The sequence below is a fragment of the Eumetopias jubatus genome, unplaced genomic scaffold, assembly GCF_037043125.1.
Source record: "Eumetopias jubatus isolate StellerSeaLion01/CBP00866 unplaced genomic scaffold, mEumJub1_p1.0 scaffold_9, whole genome shotgun sequence".
NCBI lineage: Eukaryota > Metazoa > Chordata > Mammalia > Carnivora > Otariidae > Eumetopias > Eumetopias jubatus.
The window spans coordinates 44,941,021-44,963,140 of NW_028274815.1; the positions used below are offsets into that span (position 1 = coordinate 44,941,021).

Consider the following 22,120-nt stretch of genomic DNA (forward strand, 5'->3'; position numbering starts at 1 on the left):
ACCCTGGCCTGGCATATCTTGGTGGCTGGGTCATGTCTTAATTGTTTTTATTTGTTGTAACTTCCTAGACAGAGAGTGGGCAATCAGAGAAGGTTGTTTGAGAAGACAGAAAGCCCAAGCAACTGATCCATGGCTCAAGAGGGTGTGGAGTTATAAAAATGGGATGGCAGCGAAGCAACTGCTGCATTACCTCTTAAATGGAGCTGCTTATTGGACAAATATGAAGACTGCCTATCACTCAAAGCACAGCTTTTGGATCCATTTCAAATCAAAGAAGATTCATAAAGGCAATATGTGAGCATCCCATTGCTAGCAGATGCTAGTACATACCAAATAAACACATTAAATTTAAAAATTCTTAGACAATTAAGCCTGTTATAAATTGGCCTTTTCAAATGCAGTAACAATCAGTTGTATTCAATAAATAAATCCCTTAGAAACATATGAGAGATCCACACAGATGCTGGTAACAGACATTAATTTTAAATCCACAACAGTGGTCAAATATTAGATATACATGATCCATTAAAATCACCTCCTCTTTTGTTCAAAATAATTGAGATAGTTTCAACCAATTTACTTTGATTCTAATCTTTTCTATAAAACCCATTGCTGGGTACATCTTTCCTCCTTCCTACCTGTTTTCTAGATAAAGAAATGTACCTTCTGCATTATCTCATACAACCAACCTGAGCCTTTTCCCTCTACAATCGCTCTCACCAGTGGCTCCCTCTCTGGGTATATGCTCTGATACTTCTGATCTGGGCTCAACAAAATAAGCAAAGTAAGCAAAAATCATATTCTTTGCTTGTCTTTAATATTTTCTCCAAACACTCTTGGATTTTTCTCCTTCCACACTGTGGCAATCTTTGGAATCATGCCATAAGTGCTCACAATGTGCCAGGCTCCAGAGATACATGAAATCATGATAACATATGGTCCCTCATTTGAGTACCAGACTATCTGCAGAAGCAAAAGTACAATGATATATATAGTGCACTGATGGCCAAAGACGACTATGGTGAGCTTTCCTGCCTAGATCCATTACTTCACCATCTACTCTTTCCTTCAGCTTCCTGAAAATGAACTTTTAAATAAAATTAATGATACCTTTCTAGCAAAATCCAAGGCATTTTCTCATTATTAATCCTCCATGATCTCAGAAGAATTTGACCTAATTGCAACAGCATTCTAGCATCTAAATTGATCACTGTCTCCTTTGCAAAATAGTCTATTCCCTTGGATTTCAGGATTCTGTACTATCTTTGTTCTCTGGTCATATTTCAGGGCATGCCTCTCTCCTCTATTTCTATCCCACCTTGTAATCCTAATTGAGCCTTTCATCCAAAACTAAACCTACATCTCTCTATTCTTCTCTATATATATCTATTGGCAAGTACTCAAAAAAAAAAAAAAAGGACTGTCTCTAAAAGCTTCATTCATTACCTCAAAAGATGTCAAATTTCTGTTTCTCCAAAGTTCCATTCCCATAGCATTAACCATCTGCTAGGCAGTTCCTCTCATTCATCGATGTTTAAAATCAAATCAGTCATTTCTCCCCATCCCTGTCACCACTTAGATATCCCAATTAAGTTGTATAGAGCCAAAAATTTAGAATAAATATTGACTCTTGTTTCTTCCTTTCAACAAATGGCAAATCTTTTATTCTTTTTCACAATGTTTGTAACATCTAGTTTCTTATTTCTCTTCTTATTGCCACCACATCAATCCTAGAACCTCAAAGTATTTTTGCTTTGTTTTCGCTTCAATATTACAACAACACATAAGCAATCTGAGTCCAATCTTTCTCTGATTTAGTCAACTTTCCATGAAGTTGCCAAAATAATCTCTAAAATATCACTTAAAAGGTAGAAGCCAATCAGCTAGCTTCCTTCTTTTCTTCCTATCTTTATTCCATCATGTTGTCTATACACAGCCTAATTCCTAAACTTTTCCCACTGTGGTCCCTTCTTATCATCTTACCAGATTTCTAACTATGCCTGAATATGAAACTTCTCAACAAATCAAGGCTTTTCTACCCATCCCCCAATTATCAATGTCATTCTTATCTCTTTGCCTTTAAAAATCAGGTTGCTTCAACCTGAAATGCTTGTCACACTATCCTTGACAGATTTTTAATCCAGCTCAGTTTAAACATACTTTCTTCCTTGCTAATTCCAGCTTCATACCTTTCTTTTCCAACAGCAATTTAAATATTAACTGTCCTATAGATCTCGTTCCTTAGCATATACTTAAAGCATATTCTCAGAGTGCCTACAGAAGGTCAGGCATTATAAGACCTCATTGAGCACAGAATATATCTATCCACAACATATTAGCATAGAATATCAGGTTGTTTCTCCTATGTAAATTTCTCCTCTCTAACTCTATGCATACTATAAGCTTATAGGCCTTCTAAAATGAGTGACTGCCATCTGCTACCTAATGTGAAACGTTAGCTGACTAACAGGGATTGATGAGTCATCAAAGTGGAGATAATGGACAAGAAGTGGATTAATCACCTGGGGAACTTTAAAAACCTTGATGCCTAGGTCCTGCTCCACAGTTTCTAACTTAATTGATAAGGGTGAAGGCCTGAACATCAAGAGTTTCAAAAGCTTCCCAGGAGGTATTAATATTCACTGAGATTTAAGAAACCCAGATTAGTCCATAGTTCAGAAAGAGTTTCCATCCAGGAAGGTCTTGATGGTAAACATTAAAAATGTTTTGGCATTCTCTGTCCCAAGCTTTGTTTTTGGCCCAGAGCTTCACTATAAAGACACTATTGGAATAATTCCCTTTGCGTTCCTCATTAGGAGCTTTTCTACATATGGTTCACTGGCTGCACAACTATTAAATCACAGTTTTCTGGGACCACACACAACTACCACCAAATCCAAGCCAAACTGAGCTACTCGGTCCCCTTCTGGGAGACTACTAGATGCTGATTCAGCTCTCCAGCATCCTGCCTGGAAGGCCCAGGACTGCTCAGTGATAGGAAAGAGAGCTATTGCCATAGGTAGTACAGATTATTTTGATAAATTATAATTAATAAATATACCTCACATCTATATAACATTTAATGTTTTTATAATCTCTTTGTGACTTCATTATGTTAAACAATCCAGTGAGGAAAATGCAACAATTACTGTCTGTATTTGAAAACTGGAGAAATTGAGGCTTCAAGTGGTTAAGTGATTTAGTTTAAATCATGTAGCTTTTGGCTAAAGTAACATTAGAAAGCAGGTATCTTAACCAAACATCTGGTGCTCTGTTGACTTGTAAGCCTGCTTTGCTGACATGCAAGCCTCCTTCCCCTGAGTATCACCTGCCATGTGCTAGAGCAACCATGCTAAGTACTTTAGGAGTAGAAAAAAACACATACACATCATTGTTCCTATCCTGATGAAGTTTAAACTTAATTTAGGAAGACAATATACATATATGTAATTACTTTATTTTAGCTATGATAAAACAGTTACCCAGATACACAGACACACAGACACACACACACACACACACACACACACACACACACCTCTGACCAAATATCCCATCTTTACCTAAGTCTAAAATATCAGAGTTCTAAATTTTGAGTACAATGATTTATCTTCTTTAATACATATTTCGATGATTTAGTTTTGTTACTTGTTCTTTTTTTTTAAGATTTCATTCATCTATTTGAAAGAGAGAGAATGAGAGATAGAGAGCACGAGAGGGAAGAGGGTCAGAGGGAGAAGCAGACTCCCTGCTGAGCAGGGAGCCTGATGCGGGACTCGATCCGGGGACTCCAGGATTATGACCTGAGCTGAAGGCAGTCGCTTAACCAACTGAGCCACCCAGGCGCCCTTGTTACTTGTTTTTAACAGAAACTCTATCGTACATGTACTCGAACACTTCTTTTTGCAGGTTAGAACTTAAAAGCACAGGAAAATCTTCTACTGGAATAATATACTTTTAGTAAAAATATTGTCACCCCTCATACTGAGCATTTTTAAGGTTTAAAAGAGATAATACATTTTTTAAATGATAAAGAAATTCAAATAACACTAAGTCTAGCCTAGAAACAATAATGGCATAAATAGATAATTTCATATATAATCTTGCCATATTACAGTGATTATAATCATGGATGCTGTAAAATCTCAGAAAAACCCCAATAAGAAATGGTTCTGTATTAAAAGTCTGAAAATGCAGTTGTACAATATTAAAACTTCTGGCATTGAGTTGTGCTGAACATAATTTAGAAAGTGGCAACACTTTCAGATCATTTGATTTAAAAAAGCAAAAACAACTCAATAGTAAAAGATCCCCTCTCATAGATTTAGTTCTAAACTACACATTATTTGATAAGTGAGCATATACAGATACTAGGGCCACTTTATAGGAGGATATTATTTCTAGATGGCCGCACTCTCATAATTTCTGAATATCATCTTACAGGTAAGAAAGTAGACTTCCATGATGGAAGGAAAGATACTAAGTTTCGAAGTTTCCAATAACTAAATAGTCCTGTTCTAATCCTTAGGTGTTCCCCTTGATCTCCTTATCTCTCTCTGAAAATCAACCCAGGCTTTCAGTTGTGAATAAAATCTGGGTATGGGCCAATGGGAAAATTGGGCAAAACCAGATGGGCTAAGGAGATACACTAAGAACTGAGAAGGGGCACAGAGCAGAAAGGAGAGCCTGAGGACTCTGTTGTCAGGCACAAGAGGCATCTCTCACATAGACAGGCATCTGAACTCTATATAGAGAGAGTGAGAGATATTTGACAATGAGAGAAACAGGAAAAGAAAAATTTTTTTAAAAGATTTTATTTATTCTTCGAGACACAGAGATACAGAGAGAGAGAAGAGAAAGAAAGCACGAGCAGGGGGAGAGGCAGAGGGAGAAGCAGACTCCCTGCTGAGCCAGGAGCCAGACATGGGGCTCGATCCCAGGACGCTGGGATCATGACCCAAGCCAAAGGCATATGCTTAACCATCTGAGCCACCCAGACTCCCCAGGAAAAGAAAATTTCTAAAACTTTTGCCCGGACAATGTTTGCTATTTTGCAGACTACAACAATGTTTCCTTAAATTTGACACTGTTCAGCAAAAGGGACACGTGATAGTTGACCTTTTATTTATTTTTTTATTTTTTTAAAAGATTTTATTTATTTATTTGAGAGAGAGAGGCAAAGGGAGAGGAAGAAGCAGACTCCCCGCAGGGCAGGGAGCCCAATGCGGGGCTCAGCCACCCAGGCGCCCCCACTAGTGGGACTTGTATACAGTCAACTCATAGGCATCATTTCTGATGCATAATTTTTCTATAATAAGAAGTGGATAATATAGAGAAAGTTTAAAATATCCTCCATAAGAGTGACCTCTGTAAGCTGTCCTAAACTAGCATCTTTAAAAAATCTCACTCTTGGCGCATCAGGGTGGCTCAGATGGTTGAGCATCTGCCTTTGGCTCAAGTCATGATCCCAGGGTCCTAGGATCAAGCCCTGTGTCAGGCTCCCAGCTCAGCGGGGAGCCTGCTTCTCCCTCTCACTCTCCCTCTGCTTGTGCTCTCTCTGTCTCTCTCTCTCTCTCAAATGAATAAATAAAATCTTTTAAAATAAAAAAAAAATCTCACTCTCATATCTCCTGGACAGGCTGGCTAAGAACTATGTTGGTTTTTATATCATGTCCAAAAAAAAAAAAAAAGCATTCCTTATATAAGCTTTGAGAAAACTGAAATATTAATTTCTACAGAATGTGTGAAAATTAAATTGTGAGGAAAAATAAGGGAAAGCTGAAAGATTGTTGAAAACACTATAAGGGAAAATATATCACCATAAAAGATAAATGCTCTGAGAAAGCATCCTAGGGACTAATCAAAGCCCTCTTCACTAGGGATAGGTTCACTATCCTGAGTGTGGTGATGGTTTTACAGTGTGTATTCATTTGTCAAAGCTTATAAAATAGTGCACTTAAATGTATGCAGTCACCCTAAAAAAGAAAGAAAAGAAAACTACATATGCATTAAAACAAACAGGGTACATTTGCAATTCAGAAGGATTACCAGTCTTCAACAGCACTTGAAAATTTGGAAGCTTTCATGTTGTTAAAACACGTATACAAATATACTCCATCCACATTAGATGAAATATGTAAAATTTAACATTTCAAATTACATAACAATTTATATTAGAGTAATGTAAATGAAATTAACTTTCAGGGGAGAGAAGACAGGGAAAAAGATGGCAGCATGAAAAATAATGGTTGTTGGTGAAGAAGGAGGGTTGGTATTTCCAGGGACTAAATATCCATCTGTGAATTTAAAAAGTGGTAAGTTTGTAAGAAGAAATGGGATAGAACATTTATTCATCTATTGCTTCATTTATTCAGCAAATATTCATTCAAGTCTTATGACTGCTAAGAACTGCAAAGCATGGATCAGCAAAAGAGACACAGTCTGGTCTTTATCTTTATTAATTTATAGTGTGTCATGGTAGAAAGTTATCAATCAGGTTACTTCACAAATATTAAATTCTCCTGTGCAAAGTGATAATGGAAAAAGCCATGAAAAAGTATGACAGGAGTGTCAGGAAAGGTTTCCCTGGGAAGGTTTTCTTTGAGCTGGGATGTGCAGATGAGTCATCCTTAACTATGTAAAAGGAAAGAGCATGTACTAAAGCCCAGGGGCAGGTAAAACATGGTACCTTGAATAAATAAGACAGGAATTGGTCCACTTAAGAGACATTTTGGAGTTAAAAATCTATGGGACTTTGTAATAGACTGTATTTGAAAGGAGAGAAAAATAACAAGAACGATATCAAGATTTCTGCAGTGCACAACTGGATACATATGACAGCTTTTACTGAGATAGGAAACACAGTAGGGGGGCCAGGCTGGGGGTAATAGCCAAAGGTAGAAGAAACACATGTCCATCAGGGGATGAAGGGATAAAGAAAATGTGGTATATACATATACTAGAATATTTTCAGTCCTAAAAATGAAGGAAATTCTGACCCATGCTCCAACATGGATGAACCATGAAGATAGCTAAGTGAAAAAAATCAGTCATAAATACTATATGATCCCACTTATAAAAGGTATCTAGAGTAGTGAAATTCATAGAAAAGTAGAAGAGTGGTTGCCAGGGGCTAGGGCAATGGGAAAATGAGGAATTGTTGTTCTTTAGGTATAGAGTTTCAGTACTACAAGATGAAACCGTTCTAGAAATTGGCTACTCAACAATGTAAATATACCTAACACTACTGAATTATACAGTTTAAAAAAGGTTAAAATGGTACATTTTATGTTATGGGTATTTTACCACAATTAAAAATTTTAAGTATGCTGAAAAACTACATTTTAGCTAACTAGCTAGCTATATAGTTAACTGATCCATAGAGAGCTAACTAGCTGTGAACTGAAGATATAAATTTGAAAATCATACAAAGCAACAATAATTTTATTACACTGCTTTACAATCATCTCCTCCCTCCTCATTAAAACCCTGGGTGTTCAGTGACTCTGTTAAGTATGAGGCATTCTCATCCTGTCCTCCCTGGAGCCTCAGTTTGACACAAGAGTCTGTGTTCATCTACCGAGGGAAAACAACTTGAAAATTTGGAAGTAACAGCAGACATAAAGCTTTCATAGCTGAGCTACACAACCACAACTAAAAATATCTCTATTTGTCTATTCACCTAATTCCAGCAAATATTAAAAATGACAAGTGCAGATACTGAGGAAAAACATAAGACGACTTCTTTGAGCAAATATGCATTGGTTCTAGAGATAAATTGATTGTTTGCACATCAGTATAGATCCCTCTGGAACAATATTATTCTTCCTACCTTGTTTGCGTACATCCTCTACCGCAGCGACCAATTCTTCTTTGAGATCTTGACTCTCCTTAGCTATCTGTTCACCCTTATCCAGGAAGTTTTGAGTGGCTTGCTCTACAGATGCAGCCAGTACATGGGCTTTCTTTGACCTCCCTTTCTTTTTACCAGATGGGCCTTTGTTGCTTGTGTTGACAAGGGTCGTTACCTTAAAGATGAAAGAAAAACTGTCAGACTAATCTGCACCACTGTCTAGAAAAAAACACAGTATCATCTCATCATTTTAAAACAGCCCTTGTTTATTAAATCATGAATGCACATTCCATAATCTAATCTTAAGGAAAACGGGGAATTATACAAGTTAGCATATAAATAAACAGTTATTTATTTCATAGAGAGAAAAAAAAAAAGTATGTGAATACGTTGGAAGAGCTGACCCACCGGTAACTTAGTTTCCAGGTCACTGGAGGTTGTGCTTTCACAGACTGATAAAACAGTGCACACTGGAGTAACCATCTTCCGGAAGGCAGGAAAAGGAAAACCAATGTGGAATTGCCTCTGAGCACTGACTCAGGAGAACCAACACCCAGTCCTGAGTCCCCAGAGTCAGGGCAGAGGTGAAAGAACAGTTAATAAAGAGTGGGCCATCAATACCCATTACTTACAGGTCATTTACCAAGGACTTTTGAAGAGCTCTGCTATTTCTGATTTCATCTTATAAAAACAAAATGGTAAATCTGATCTGAGGGAACCGAATGATTCAGTCTCAACATTTGGTTAACCAGCTAAAATTTCCAGACTTGAAATTAGGTTTTCATTGCCACTCCTTTTCCAAGTATCATAGTTTGTAACACATCTCAACTGCCAAACTTCTTTTAGCACTATAACTAGAGTTATTTAATTTGCTAACAAAGCTGTTATTATCTTTCAAACAACTTATCTCCTATAGATTTCTGATCTTTTATTTTCTACCAGTGAGAAGTTTGAGAGTGGAATGAAAAAAACCGGTTTCATATTCTGTTCAGCAAAAGTTGCGAGTCATCGTGGCCTCCATATTTTTTATTGCCTTCATAAGAATGTGGGTGTTGTGGATTATTTTCACTGACATTTGCCCTGATTAGCAGACTCAGGATTTTATTGGAGATGATCAAGAAAGCTAGTCCACAGAAAAGTTCCAAATGCTGTTGTTTCTCCTATTTTACTCTAAATCCAAAAGCAAACAAAGTGATTAGTCAAAGTCACAATTAAAGTCCAGTCAGTTTATAGGGAAAGCGATAATACCAGAAGGAAACAAGTATTGAATAAATGTGAATTAAGATGATGAATACAAGCAGAACCAATACTTAAGAGGTGGTGAATGTAACACTGGGACCTGTCCTACTTAGCTCTCTTTTGATTGCTAAATAATTAGATACAGTGAATCAAAGAAAGACTCTATAAGGACATTTAAGTACAAAGACGAGCCAAAAAAAAAAAAAAGGAAGGTACCATCATTAAGAATAAGACTGTCGGATAACGATGGTTAGCTGTAAAATGTGTATGTAGCCCATAACACATTAGTCTTTTCAGTTCCACCCACAATGAGGCAACCATCAGAAGAAAGACAGCCTGTCACAAAAGTTACTTTCCTAAGGTACAAGAGTGTTCTCTCTCTCTTTTTTTAAAAATACTTTATTTATTTGATAGAGAGAGAGTACCAGCAGTGGGGAGCGGCAGGCAGACAGAGGGAGAAGCAGGCTCCCTACTCAGCAGGGAGCCTGATGTGGGGCTCGATCCCAGGACCCTGGGATCATGACCTGAGCCAAAGGCAGACGCTTAACCGTCTGAGCCACCCAGGCACCCCAAGAGTGTTCTCCTTATTAAGGATATACTCTAACACATTAACACACTACTCTTCTAAGAACCTCAACTCCCCCAAACAGCCAATACCTGGAAATAAGCTCAGAAGGCCCCTAAGCAAATACTGTAAACACTTCAAAAATCTTGATTTATGCTAGGCTAATTATCAGAGGCAAATACTCTTATTCTCACTGATATCTCATTTATTCTCATCTTATATGCAATTCTGAGTTTTGAGATCTAATTTTTTTAGTCTTCTCAAATTAGAAACAACAGAGAGGGTGAGGAGCTGTTAATTTTGGGTATATTGACAACTTGGGGGAGTAGAAGCTGATAGTGAAGCTGTCAAAATAGAAAACTGACTATATCATCCATTCATTTTCTGTAAAAGTAAACACATTTCAATTTTCTGTTATCTCATGCTGCATTACTGTATAAACAATTTAGGTATGCTCATAATAACAAATTAGTATAAAGTGTTACTTATATGGAAAAAAAAGCCATGGAATATTACAGGAAGTTCCTAAGAAAAAATGTGATTACATCTAAATGAAGCAAATCAATTCAGTCCTCTTTTAGTCAAAGCTCTCATTTGCTCATGAGTGGAAGACCATGATAGGATGAAAGAGAAAAACAGAGGGGAAGTGATAGGGGTCCATAAATGCTCATGTCTTAATCAGTTTAGAAGAAAGAAATAATTGTCAACCCTCCCCACTGGTATTCAGTGTTTTATTAGAGGACAATGTCAACAAATTGGATTTAAAAAAAGATATAAATGTTAGGCAAACAGTAAATTATGCTATTACCTATACAGAATATGACCATATCAATAAAATGCAAAAGAATTCAAAGACAAACTATTAGAATTACCATAAGAGCAAAGAACAAGGTGGCTAAATACTAGATAAACAATTAAAAAATCTAACACAACAGCACTAACTAGTAAATAAATGTAGTTTTAGGGGCGCCTGGTTGGCTTAGTCAGTTAAGTGTCTGACTCTTGGTTTCGGCTCGGGTCATGACCTCATTGGTGGTGGGATGGAGCCCTGGGTGTGCTCTGCACTCAGCAGGGAGTCGGCTTGAAGATTTTCTCCCTCTGGTCCCCACCCCCACTTGCACACGTGCTCTCTCTCTCTCTCTCTCTCTCACAAATAAATAAATCTTTTAAAAAATGTAATTTTAAATATCCTATTCACAATAACCATAAATTGATATTATCAGAGATAACCATAACACAAAACATAGATGAAAAAAAAGATAAAAATTTTAATGAAGACCATAAAAGGTAATTTGAATAATTGTGAGACATTCCATATTCTTGGATGGGAAGACAAAAATGTTAAGATGTCATTTCTTCCCATATTATTCTACAAGTAGCATTCCAGATAGTTATACAGTAAATCAACAAGAAAGCCAAGACAATTTCTCTTCATTCAGTTCATTTCCCTTCCAATTGCAAAGTTAAAAGGCTTTTAGTAAATTAGAGAAAGGTCATTTAGGATGTGCATATGTAGGACTCTTGCTGCTCACTTCTTGGCCAGTATATCACATGTTTGGGATGGAAACAACAAAAGTAGTTTAGGTCTAACAGTACATGAGAAAGTGGAGGTTATCCTTTTAAGGATAAACTACTCTTGGGAATTCTTAGTCTAACCAACTAGGCAACTCTCAGATTCAGTCCCCCTCTCCTGCTAGATGAGCACACTCTCCTATCTCCAGTAAGAACCTACGGCACTCTGTTACACATTTTCCTTTTCTCCCACTTGAAGCTGTCATTTTCACCTTGATGTTATATATTTTTATTCTTCTTGACTGATACCTACATTCACACTTAAAAGTGTGAAAGTTAAAGCCCATCTATGTCGGTTCTATTCTGGATTTTATAGATGAAGAAATTAGGCTTAGAGATGCATCAGAGGTAGAAAAAATAACTTCCTTAAATTCATATGGCTCAAGAAAAACCAAAGGCTAAATTATTCCTGTGCCCGATACTGTATCTTTAGAACTTTAGAATTCAGTAGTTTCTTCTAGTTTTACTGTCTAACTGAATGAGAGGCTGTCAAAGGATAAAATAATCTTAAAATATATTTATTCTTCAATTTGTCTCCATATTGTCTACGTGTGTTATTTGCATCCTACTGTTATCTTTATATTCAATGGCATTCTTTAGATATCTCAATATAAGAATGTACTTATCAATATTAGGGAAACATTAACCGACAGTTTTATCCTACCTTTCTGCAATGCCTTATAACATCTGATGTATTCAATGGTCTCAAGCTGAATAAACATATCAAAGATCTTTGTATCAGTTGAGTGTGAAGGATAGACAAAAGTGTCCTAAATTTATTGTAACTAACAAAATGGTAGAACTTAGGGTTTCCATAAAACAGTATTCTTCTACTAGTAAGATACAGAATAAAGGAATTTGTTCCTTAGTCCTGAAGAACTGAGATATACTAAAGAGCAAGAATCAGAGAGTTTTTAATGAAGACTACCACTATTTAGTCTCACAGATACATCTACCACCTCTTCAGTAAGTTAGGGAGTATCCAAACTATCAATGCTAGCCAATAGCACAGGTAGTTTCAATGTAAGAATGTAATGGAATCCATGATTGGATGCCTTGGAGAGATCAGAGCAGCAGGGACACATTCTGTTCAAAAGGTGGTAGTCACAGAGGCAGCTCAGTGACCTCTGAGGCTACAGGTATCTATGCCTAAGGTTCGATATTCAGACAGGCACTAGGTCTTGGGTAGACAGTACTTACAGACTATTAAGTGTCTAGGGCAGTCTTTTAAGAGATGGCTATTCTGTGGAAATTCCTGGCTGAATGCTATACCTCCTCTTACCCCAACCAGGCACTCTCTAATGCCCACACTAACTTTCACCCAAGCCGAGAGTCATATAAGATCCAAATCTCTTCTTTCCTTTCTAACAATTTGCGAGTACATCTTTTGTGCAGTAGGAGAAAAGAAAGAGAGAGAGGGAAAGAGAGAGAGAGAGAGAAAGAAAGAAAAGAAAAGAAAGCAAGCAAGCAAGCAAGGAGGAAAGAAAGAAAGAAAGAAAGAAAGAAAGAAAGAAAGAAAGAAAGAAAGAAAGAAAGAAAGAAAGAAAGAAGAAAGAAAGAAGGAAAGAAAGAAAGAAAGAAAGAAAGAAAGAAAGAAAGAAAGAAAGAAAGAAAGAAAGAAGAAAGAAAGAAAGAAAGAAAGAAAGAAGAAAGAAAGAAAGAAGGGAAAGAAAGAAAGAAAGAAAGAAAGAAAGAAAGAAGAAAAGAAAGAAAGAAAAAGAAAGAGAGAGAGAGAAAGAAAGAAAAGAAAAGAAAGAAAGCAAGCAAGCAAGCAAGGAGGAAAGAAAGAAAGAAAGAAAGAAAGAAAGAAAGAAAGAAAGAAAGAAAGAAAGAAAGAAAGAAAGAAAGAAAGAAAGAGAAAGAAAGAAAAGAAAAGAAAAGAAAGGAGAGAAAAGAAAGGGAAGGGGAGAGGAGGGGAGGGGAGGGGAGAAGAGAAGAGAAGAGAAAAGAAGAGAAGAGAAAAAAGTTCCATCCAGCAACAGAGACTAGGAGTAATAGCATGAATATTGACACATACAGAATTGGAATGATATTTGCAAGGCAGTAAGGAGACCAGACCTACTTGGGAAAAGGCTATATGAATGATACAGGAAGTAAAGTTAGACAGATGTGGTGGAACAAACTTTGATGAAAGCCAAGCCAAAGAGTTTAGATTTTACTAGTCACTGCCAATTTTTTGAGCATATATTTAAAGTGTTCATTTTACTCTCTCTATTCATTTCTCAGCCCACTAAATTTTGCTTTTATTCCCACACCTCCTCTAGCAAAGTTCTCTTAAACTGATCTCTCACTAAGGTAATCAATAAGTTGCCAAAATCTAATTATTTTTTATCACATCATACCAGTCTGCCACATTTAGTGCTATTGACTCAATTCTCCTTCCTTCTGGAAATGTCTCTTGGCTATTCTCTTAGCAATAATCTTCTCCAAACTCCTGTAGCTTTAAAAAGGACATTATCATCGAACTTATTTCTCTCTGTACCTATCTTCACCTCCTTCCCTCCTATGCTAAGAAAGGCATTCTGCTACCATCACTCCCTTAACTGGTCTTCTGAACACATCCTCCAGAACCCTGTTTCATTAACCATGTCAGCTTCTCTCTAAATCTTTCACATGCCCCCTTCTGTAGGCTCTTCAACCTTAGCTTAGAAGGATACTAACTATTCTCTAGTTATACCTCTAATATTTCTTCAGTGTCCCTGCCTCTCATTAGAGAAGAGAAGAAATCCTTCAGCTCATAGATAAGGGTATAGTGGTCAAAGGTCTCTGAATCTTGACATAATGATGGTCCCAATGGACCCTGGCCAACAGAAAACATTAGCAATAGCCAGAGGATGGGCACCAGTGTTTTCAGATGCACTGAAGGTATGATCTGAGTATAAAACCATGAGAGCCAGGCTGGAATAGACTGGCTAATCTAGTGGTATAGACAGGCTAATCAACAGCTAATGTCCTAAAAGTCGACCCTCCATTCCTGAGTAATAGCAATAATGCAGTGGCCAGTATCATTTCATTCTTTACTTTTTCTTGCAATATGTTTTATTGTAAGACAATTTGTTTATCTGACCATGTCTTTATGATCTCTACTTGATCAGTTCTCTGATTCCATGATCTAAAAGCTCAAGAGACATAGAATACTTTTTTCCAAAACAATAAGCCATAGTCAGGACACCAAGACACTGTCTCAGCAACTCTGTCACACAAGAACCAGCAACAGAGTAGTTTGTCTAAGCCTTACCTATAGGGCAGTCAATTGAAAGTGAACTCTGGAGACATCACTGTCACCTGAGACTAGTTAGAAATGTAGAATTTTAGGCCCCATTCCAGAACTACTAAAAGAGAATCTGCATTTTAACAAGATCCCTAGGTAATTTATATGCACATTAAAATCTAAGAAACACTGAATTTTAGGACAACAATTCTTAGACTTGATCATGCCTAAAAATCACCAACATGCCTAATAGAAGACAATTTTATAGATCTTATAGTGTTTCTGCTCAGGTAGGTCTGGGCTAGGGAATTTTGGAATTTATCACACAAAATTATGATATACATATGGATTATGGACCTTACTTTGAGAAACAGTAGTCTAGTTGAAGCGGAAAAAAAAAAGTGAGAGAGGTGAAGCAATGACTTCTAACAGGTGACCTCTTTCTCCTATTTTGGGTGCCATGCAGCTAATTGATGAATTAACCAACTGACTCTTGGCTAGAAGGCAATCTCATCTATTGCACAATCACAAAGAACTTGGAAAAGTAAGGTTATACAGATGTGGATGCTATGAATCAAACAATTGTTGGAGCAATCCAGAAAAACAATAAAACTGAACCAAGAGCTGTAAATAAAAATGGTAACTTGAGCATTGTTTTGCTGGATTCGTGCACTTTGCAGATGTGAGGAGTAAGTCTTTGTGAATTCTACGGTTGTGTCTCTCTGAAGTACTTCATTCATCATAATTTCTCAGCTACAGTAAGAGAGGGTTGTGATGACTGCTGTAGCTTAAAAAAAGCAAGAGTTTTCTGAGGCAAAATATTTGAAAACAAAATTATCAACAAGTTATTTATTCCAGGAGCAACTGAAAATAAATGAAAAATTTCTAAAAGAAGAAAACCTGTCTAACTTAAGATAGGAGAAAGTTAAATGCTCAAATGGTAATATATTTGATAAAATGAAGCTTCTCCAGAGAAATCTTACATCAGGTTTTAAAGAACTGCCAACTAGTCAAAATGACATTATCCTTGAATTACTCCTCGATAACCTCGTTTATTCATTTAACAATTATAGAGTAAGTATAATTATGGCTTATGCTTTTCCTTATAAAATATATGAAAAGATATATGCTCATCTTGTGGTATACTCTATTAGAAGTTATTTCTTATCATAGAATCTCCATGACATTTAAAGTATATGGATGTTGTGCACATTGGACAGAAAGGAAGCCCAGCAAGGTGAGACTACTTCTGGAGGAAAAGACTTTGATAATACAAACTTATTGTAACTTCATAATAACTAAAGCAAGATCTCCATGTGTCAGAAACTACTACACTAGAATTTCTTATTGAACTGGTCTTTCTACCCCAACACAACTCCCCACCCATTTTCAACAAAAAGAATTAAATCATAAAATGCACAGTTATTGATAATTCCACAGCTTCAAAAGTCAGAATCAGAAATGACAGTCTTTCGGGGTGCCTGGGTGGCTCAGTCATTAAGCGTCTGCCTTTGGCTCAGGTCATGATCCCAGGGTCCTGAGATTGAGCACCACATCGGGCTCCCTGCTCTGCGGGAAGCCTGCTTCTCCCTCGCCCACTCCCCCTGCTTGTGTTCCCTCTCTCACTCTGTCTCTCTCTGTCAAATAAATAAATAAAATCTTTTTAAAAATTAATTAATTAATTAATTTAAAAAAGAAATGACAGTCTTTTAATAATACACTAGTGATTTGTGGAGGGATAAAATAGAGAATTATTCTGTCTCTTTGCCTTTGAAATTTCCTCATGTTATCTGATATTGACAATGTAGAATTCAGATACATGTTCAGTGATACTGAGACTGGTTTCCAGACCTAGAAGCAAACACTCTTTAACTTTGAAATAAGAATTTATTATTTAATCTGAAATAGACCTGAATACTACTAGTTAATTATTTCTATAAAGAAAGCCTATGTATAATATATTCCATTTAAATTATTATTTTTTGTAGACTCACCACCAACTTTTTTTTTTTTTTTTTGAGAGAGAGCAAGAGCATGCATATGCAGCAGGGGAAGAACAGAAGGAGAGGGAGAGAGAGAATCTCAAGCAGGTTCCATGCCCAGCATGGAGCCTGACACAGGGCTGGATCTCACAATCCTGAGATCATGACCTGAGCCAAATCAACAGACACTCAACTAACTGAGCCACCCAGGCAACCCCTCACCCTCAACTTTTATTTTTTATTTTTCTTAAAGATTTTATTTATTTATTTATTTATTTATTTGAGAGAGAGAGAGAGAGCACACAAGCAGGGGGAGTGGCAGGCAGAGGGAGAGGGAGAAGCAGACTCCCCACTAAACTGGGAGCCTGATGCGGGGCTTGATCCCAGGACCCTGAGATCGTGACCGGAGCCAAAGGCAGACACTTAACCAATGGAGCCACCCAGGTGCCCCAACACCCTCAACTTTTAAATAAAACTACAAGGCAAACCTTCTCACTCAGTTGCTTTGGTACACAGTTCTCAAATAGTTTCTTTTGAACTATATATGATGCCAAAAAGTAGAATTCAGAAATTAACCCCAAAACAGATATTCTATAATAAATATATATATTATACATAATAATATATATAAATATAATAATTTTTTTTCTAGACTTAAGTGGCTGCAATTTATGAAGAGGTACAATTGAGTACTGGATTATCCATTCATCTTATAGGTAAGAAGTGATTCAAACTTATTTCCTAGGAAGTATCTCAGTAGTGTCTATAAGCCAAGATGAAATAGGGTAGCCTTCTCTTTAGATATATGTTCTTCATACGAAACTCAATTTTCTTTCAAGGATGTTAAGCTAACATTTTCCCCACTCTTTATTAAGGCATGCTGTTTCATATTTAAGTAGGAGTCCAGAGGAGCTCCATTTCTCATAACCTCTGACGAGTATGGTCTAGATTAACTGCCTTCCAAAAATTGTCTGAGAGAAACAGCATTTAGTTTGCTTGAAGGAAGTTCTGTCCATTCTCTCTCCACCAATAATAAAATCACAGCCACTCAATATCAAAGCAGAAAAGCAAAAAGAGAAATGGTATTATACTGGAGACTGGTAGAAATGTTTTTACTACCATAGGATGATATCACTTACATCAATGGAGGGATACTACCACACCGAGTTTTAGGAAATCACTGTGTACACTGCAGGGTTTTTGATGTCATTCTCCATACTACACAGAGAAATTTCTCTATCACTTTAGTACCAAGAATATTGCAGTTTCTCCTTACAAACAGGTTTGACTTTATGTTATGGACATTAATTGTATAATAAATTAATGCTTCCTTTTTGCATTGACTTCAAAAAGTTTAACCTAAATTTGTGGTCCCTGATAGAAGGCATATGATTTAATAATTACTATTACTGTATTAGTCTCAATCTTTGCTCTTATTTATGCTTATATCTACCTTGCTTTTTAAAAAAATTCCTTTAAGCTATATTAACCTTCTAGTATTTTATATATCCTGTAATGTCTCCTTATATTTTTGCTTAAATATTGTATTCTGTCCATTGTAAGATATGCTTTTTCCCCCATACTTTTCTATGTCTGAAAAAAGGATGAGTCCTACAATCTATGTCATTTAAAAGATATATTTGATAGTATTTTTTTCCTCAGAGGCACTTAAATATGTATCTTTTAATTTATGGCATCTTAAATTTGATAAAACATGATAAATCAAATAATCACAAGATCAAATTTATTTAAAGGCTCTACTTACAACCTGGGTTTTCCTAGAATCTGCACAACTTTCAATGTCTACTTATAGCCAATGAAAAATGAAGCTCAAAATTAAGACACTGAAACAATGCCAGACATTCACTGAAAGAGCATCACTTAGAGTTGGGGATTTAGTGAGTAAGAAGGCATTTCTGTTTTTAAAAGTCCTAAATGTTTTAACCATCCTTGTCCATCTGAGGAAATCCCAGGCTGTTTTGAATGTCACTAAAAATAAAAGAATGACTAAACTATGTCCATGATTCACTACTTTGCATTTATGAAGATTAAAATAAAATGAAACAAAATAAAACCAGACTGTTCTAAGACATTGCAGAAACAAATCTGAAACCAAAAGAAACAAAAAATATTTTTTAGTCAATGCAGTTAGCTAATGGATTCAACTGATCTAGACTTCCATTCTCTCTAAATCCATCAAATCTTTTTACTACAGTCTTTGATTGACAAAGGCACTGGATTCTGGAGCACCTGGGTGGCTCAGTCAGCTAAGCATCCAACTCTTGGTTTGGGCTCAGATCATGATCTCATGGGTCGTGGATTGAGCCCTTGTCAGGCTCCCCACTCAGCAGGCAGTCTGTTGAAGATTCTCTCCTTCTGCCCCTCCCCCGACTCATTTTCTCTCTCTAAAATAAAATAAATCTTTTAAAAAAAGGCATTTGATTACATATTTTCCTTCTTTAAGATTAGTAGACTCTATCTAACAATGTTAGACACTCTATAGGGAATAATGGACAATCAGTAGGATGCAAGAAAAATATCAGAACTTTATATTGTTTTGTTTTGTTTTTAAGATTTTATTTATTTGTCAGAGAGCGAGTGAGAGACAAAGAGCACAAGCAGGAGGAGCGGCAGGCAGAGGGAGAAGCCGACTCCACGCTGAGCAGGGAGCCCAATGCAGGGCTCCATCCCAGGACCCCGGGATCATGACCTGAGCCGGCCGAAGGCAGACACTTAACTGACTGAGTCACCCAGGCGTCCCTATATTGTTTTTTAATCTAAAAATATTTTAAAAATTAAGTCAGATTAATGTTTCATATAAGGACTTACACTGACACAACCACCCCAGCCATACATCAGATGGTCCTGAGCCACATATGAGCTATCTTGAGGGAAGGGTAAAGGTTCACAAACCCAAGGAATTGGCAGTAGTGCCCTTACACTTCAGTGTATCCCTAGTTAAGTGGATTTGAGGATTATATTAACTGATTGTCAAACACACACACACACACACACACACACTCACGAAATGGACCAGAGACTTAAAAAGACTCTTGCAAAAAAACCGGAGCCTGAAGATAATACTAAAAATGCAAGCACAAGTGAACTTTAAGAAAATACAGAGCTGACCCTCCCCCTACTCTTAATACTAGCTCTTTGTCAGCTACATATGAGGCTGAAGAAAAGATAACTTCCTTAGAGCTGCAAGTTGAATTATGTATTTACATCCATCATTACTAGTGATGAATCTCATCCATCATTATTAGTGATGATATTAGCTAATGATGGTCTAAAGCAACTATGATTTGCAAAACTTTAAAAAAAGTTAAGCCTATAGAATATTTAGCCATTTAGTTATATATTACGTATTTATTTTACTTATTTATTATTTTTATTATGGTTAATAGAGAAGAATGTTGGGTGCTACCAAACTTATTTCTTTTTCCTCTGCTCACAAGATAACATGATTTCACACCTTCCCTTGGAGTTGGTGTGATCAGCTGAATTCTAGCCAACAGAATGTGAGAATCAGCAGTGTGAGCTCTTCTCAATCTGCTCTGTTAAAATTCCCCTCCATGTTTATTCCCCCAAGACGAAGACAATTTTGCAAACCAGGTTTTGAAGAAGATAAAGCCACAAGATAGAAGGAGCCAAAGTATCTAAGTTTTCCCTTGGAGGAGAGTGACCCATGAATCAGAAAGACTCACTGGGTATTATGTAATAAGATGAAAACTTCTATTATATTAAGCCTCTGAGATTTTGTGGTTTATCTGTTATAGCAGCTAATATTAACTACATCACTGTATTATTTGTAGTTAAAATAAAATATTGTTTTTAAAACTACATCATTATTTTTAAAATATCTATGATTATGTATATGTTATAATGTATTTAATATATTAGTTCAGGAATGCACACTTATTTAGAAAAATAAATAGCATACACTATAAATATATGCACACACAGATACATAAAAATATGTACATATATATTTTACTGTTTTTAGATCTTATAACATTTCTACTATAATATTTGGTAGATAAAACTTTGGATGTCAGTCTTCTGGTTTTCATACAGGTTTTCATACAGTTCTTTCTATAAATTGTAGGATACAAATTTCCATTTTCCATATGAGAAGGTTTAAAAGTACCAAGTTCTTTTTCTTCTACAGTTCTGAGAAGCCACTCTTCATAATAATTCAATGACATAGGGATAATATGATTGCCACTTAATGGTATTATTTCTCACAGCAGAAAACAAACAACACAGGGATTAAAATCACAAATCTAAAGTGTTACAAGTCAGCTTACAAGGTTTTTCTCAGGTTAAGATCCAACTATTGAATCAAAGAATTATTAAATATGAAATTTCAAGGGAGCCAGTTAATGCCTTTAAAAAACTGACATTAGTATAGATATTGTTAAATAAGTCTATAGATATAGGTACATATAATCCTTAGTGATGTAACCTACTGTGTTTACAAAGACTCACCTTAATAAATGCTCCTTGTTGACGTTACCACCTTTACCCTTACCTGATTTAAGGAGGAGGCAAGTATAATTCTGTGACCTGGGAGAACTTCATCTGATTATTCCCTTTAGCTCTTATTTAAAGAAATAAACTGCATTTAGTGGTGAATAACTGGAATGCAGTTATAAGACAAATATTTTTCCTCCTCCTTTTCAATTTGAAATCACTTTAAGGAATTACTGTCAAAGGCTTGAAGATACCCCAAATGTCAGGATATTTCCCTCAATACTTCCTGCCCCAATGCACCTCATTGACTACCAGCCAGATTTTCTACCTACTAAAATTTTTACCAAGTTCCTACAAATGACACATCTTCTATTTCTGTCACTCACATGCATCTTAAATTATCTCTTTCCTTCAGACCAAAATGATAAGTAAAACCCATGGTTTGACTGAACACACAACACTCCCGCATAAACAGGTCTGGCGGTTAAACACAGCTACTACACCTCCCGCCTGTCACTGAACCCACACAATATATGTCTTGGGGGACTATAAATCAGCTTGAATACTAGGTACAGAAAAACACATTAATGAGTTTAAGAAATCAGAAAAAGTTATTCAGAAATAGATCAACCAGGCACAGAGAACACTGGAGATGACAAGAAAGGTAACAGGACTCCTGGGCTCAACACTTCTAATAAGGAAGTCTAAAAGCATCAGTGAAATCAAAGTTGCAACACAGGTGACTTGATTACTTTGTCAACATATTGTCTATTCTTATTTCGTTTGCTAAAGTTAATATTTGTTCCTGAAGCAACTTTCAAAGTTAGTAATACCAAAACAAAGAAATCTTGCGGTAACCTAAACAAACAAAACAACAAAAACCCAAATTCTAACATGGTCCTAGAGATTTTACCATAAATCAGGTTGATCTTCAGTTAACAATAAAAAAGAGGAGAATCAAATGATCAGGCTATTCAGAAGCAATCATACATGGTATTAATTTCTTTATTTTCACCTGATATTTTAAATGTATTTAAAGAAATGTCTCCAGCAGGAAAGTAGGGATATAAACCTCATCATATGAAATAAAAATGATTTGTACATTTTCTCAAACTTTTTGTAGTAGCCATTAAATTTACCCTCTCTTTCTCTCTTACCCCTTTTCCTTGTGTTTGTGTGAGTGTGGGTGCACACAACCACACTCATACACACATACACACAGA

General features: G+C 36.2%; 1 protein-coding gene across 6 annotated transcripts in view; it reads right to left on the bottom strand.

The window, feature by feature from the left end:
* Positions 1–22,120, bottom strand: part of CTNNA2 (catenin alpha 2) — a 944,211-nt gene that overhangs the window by 838,803 nt on the left and 83,288 nt on the right. For all 6 annotated transcript variants that reach the window (XM_028122408.1, XM_028122407.2, XM_028122406.1 and 3 more), the window contains exon 2: positions 7,832–8,027. In XM_028122408.1, the coding sequence (XP_027978209.1) occupies positions 7,832–8,027 (196 nt within the window). The remainder of the gene's footprint in view (positions 1–7,831; positions 8,028–22,120) is intronic.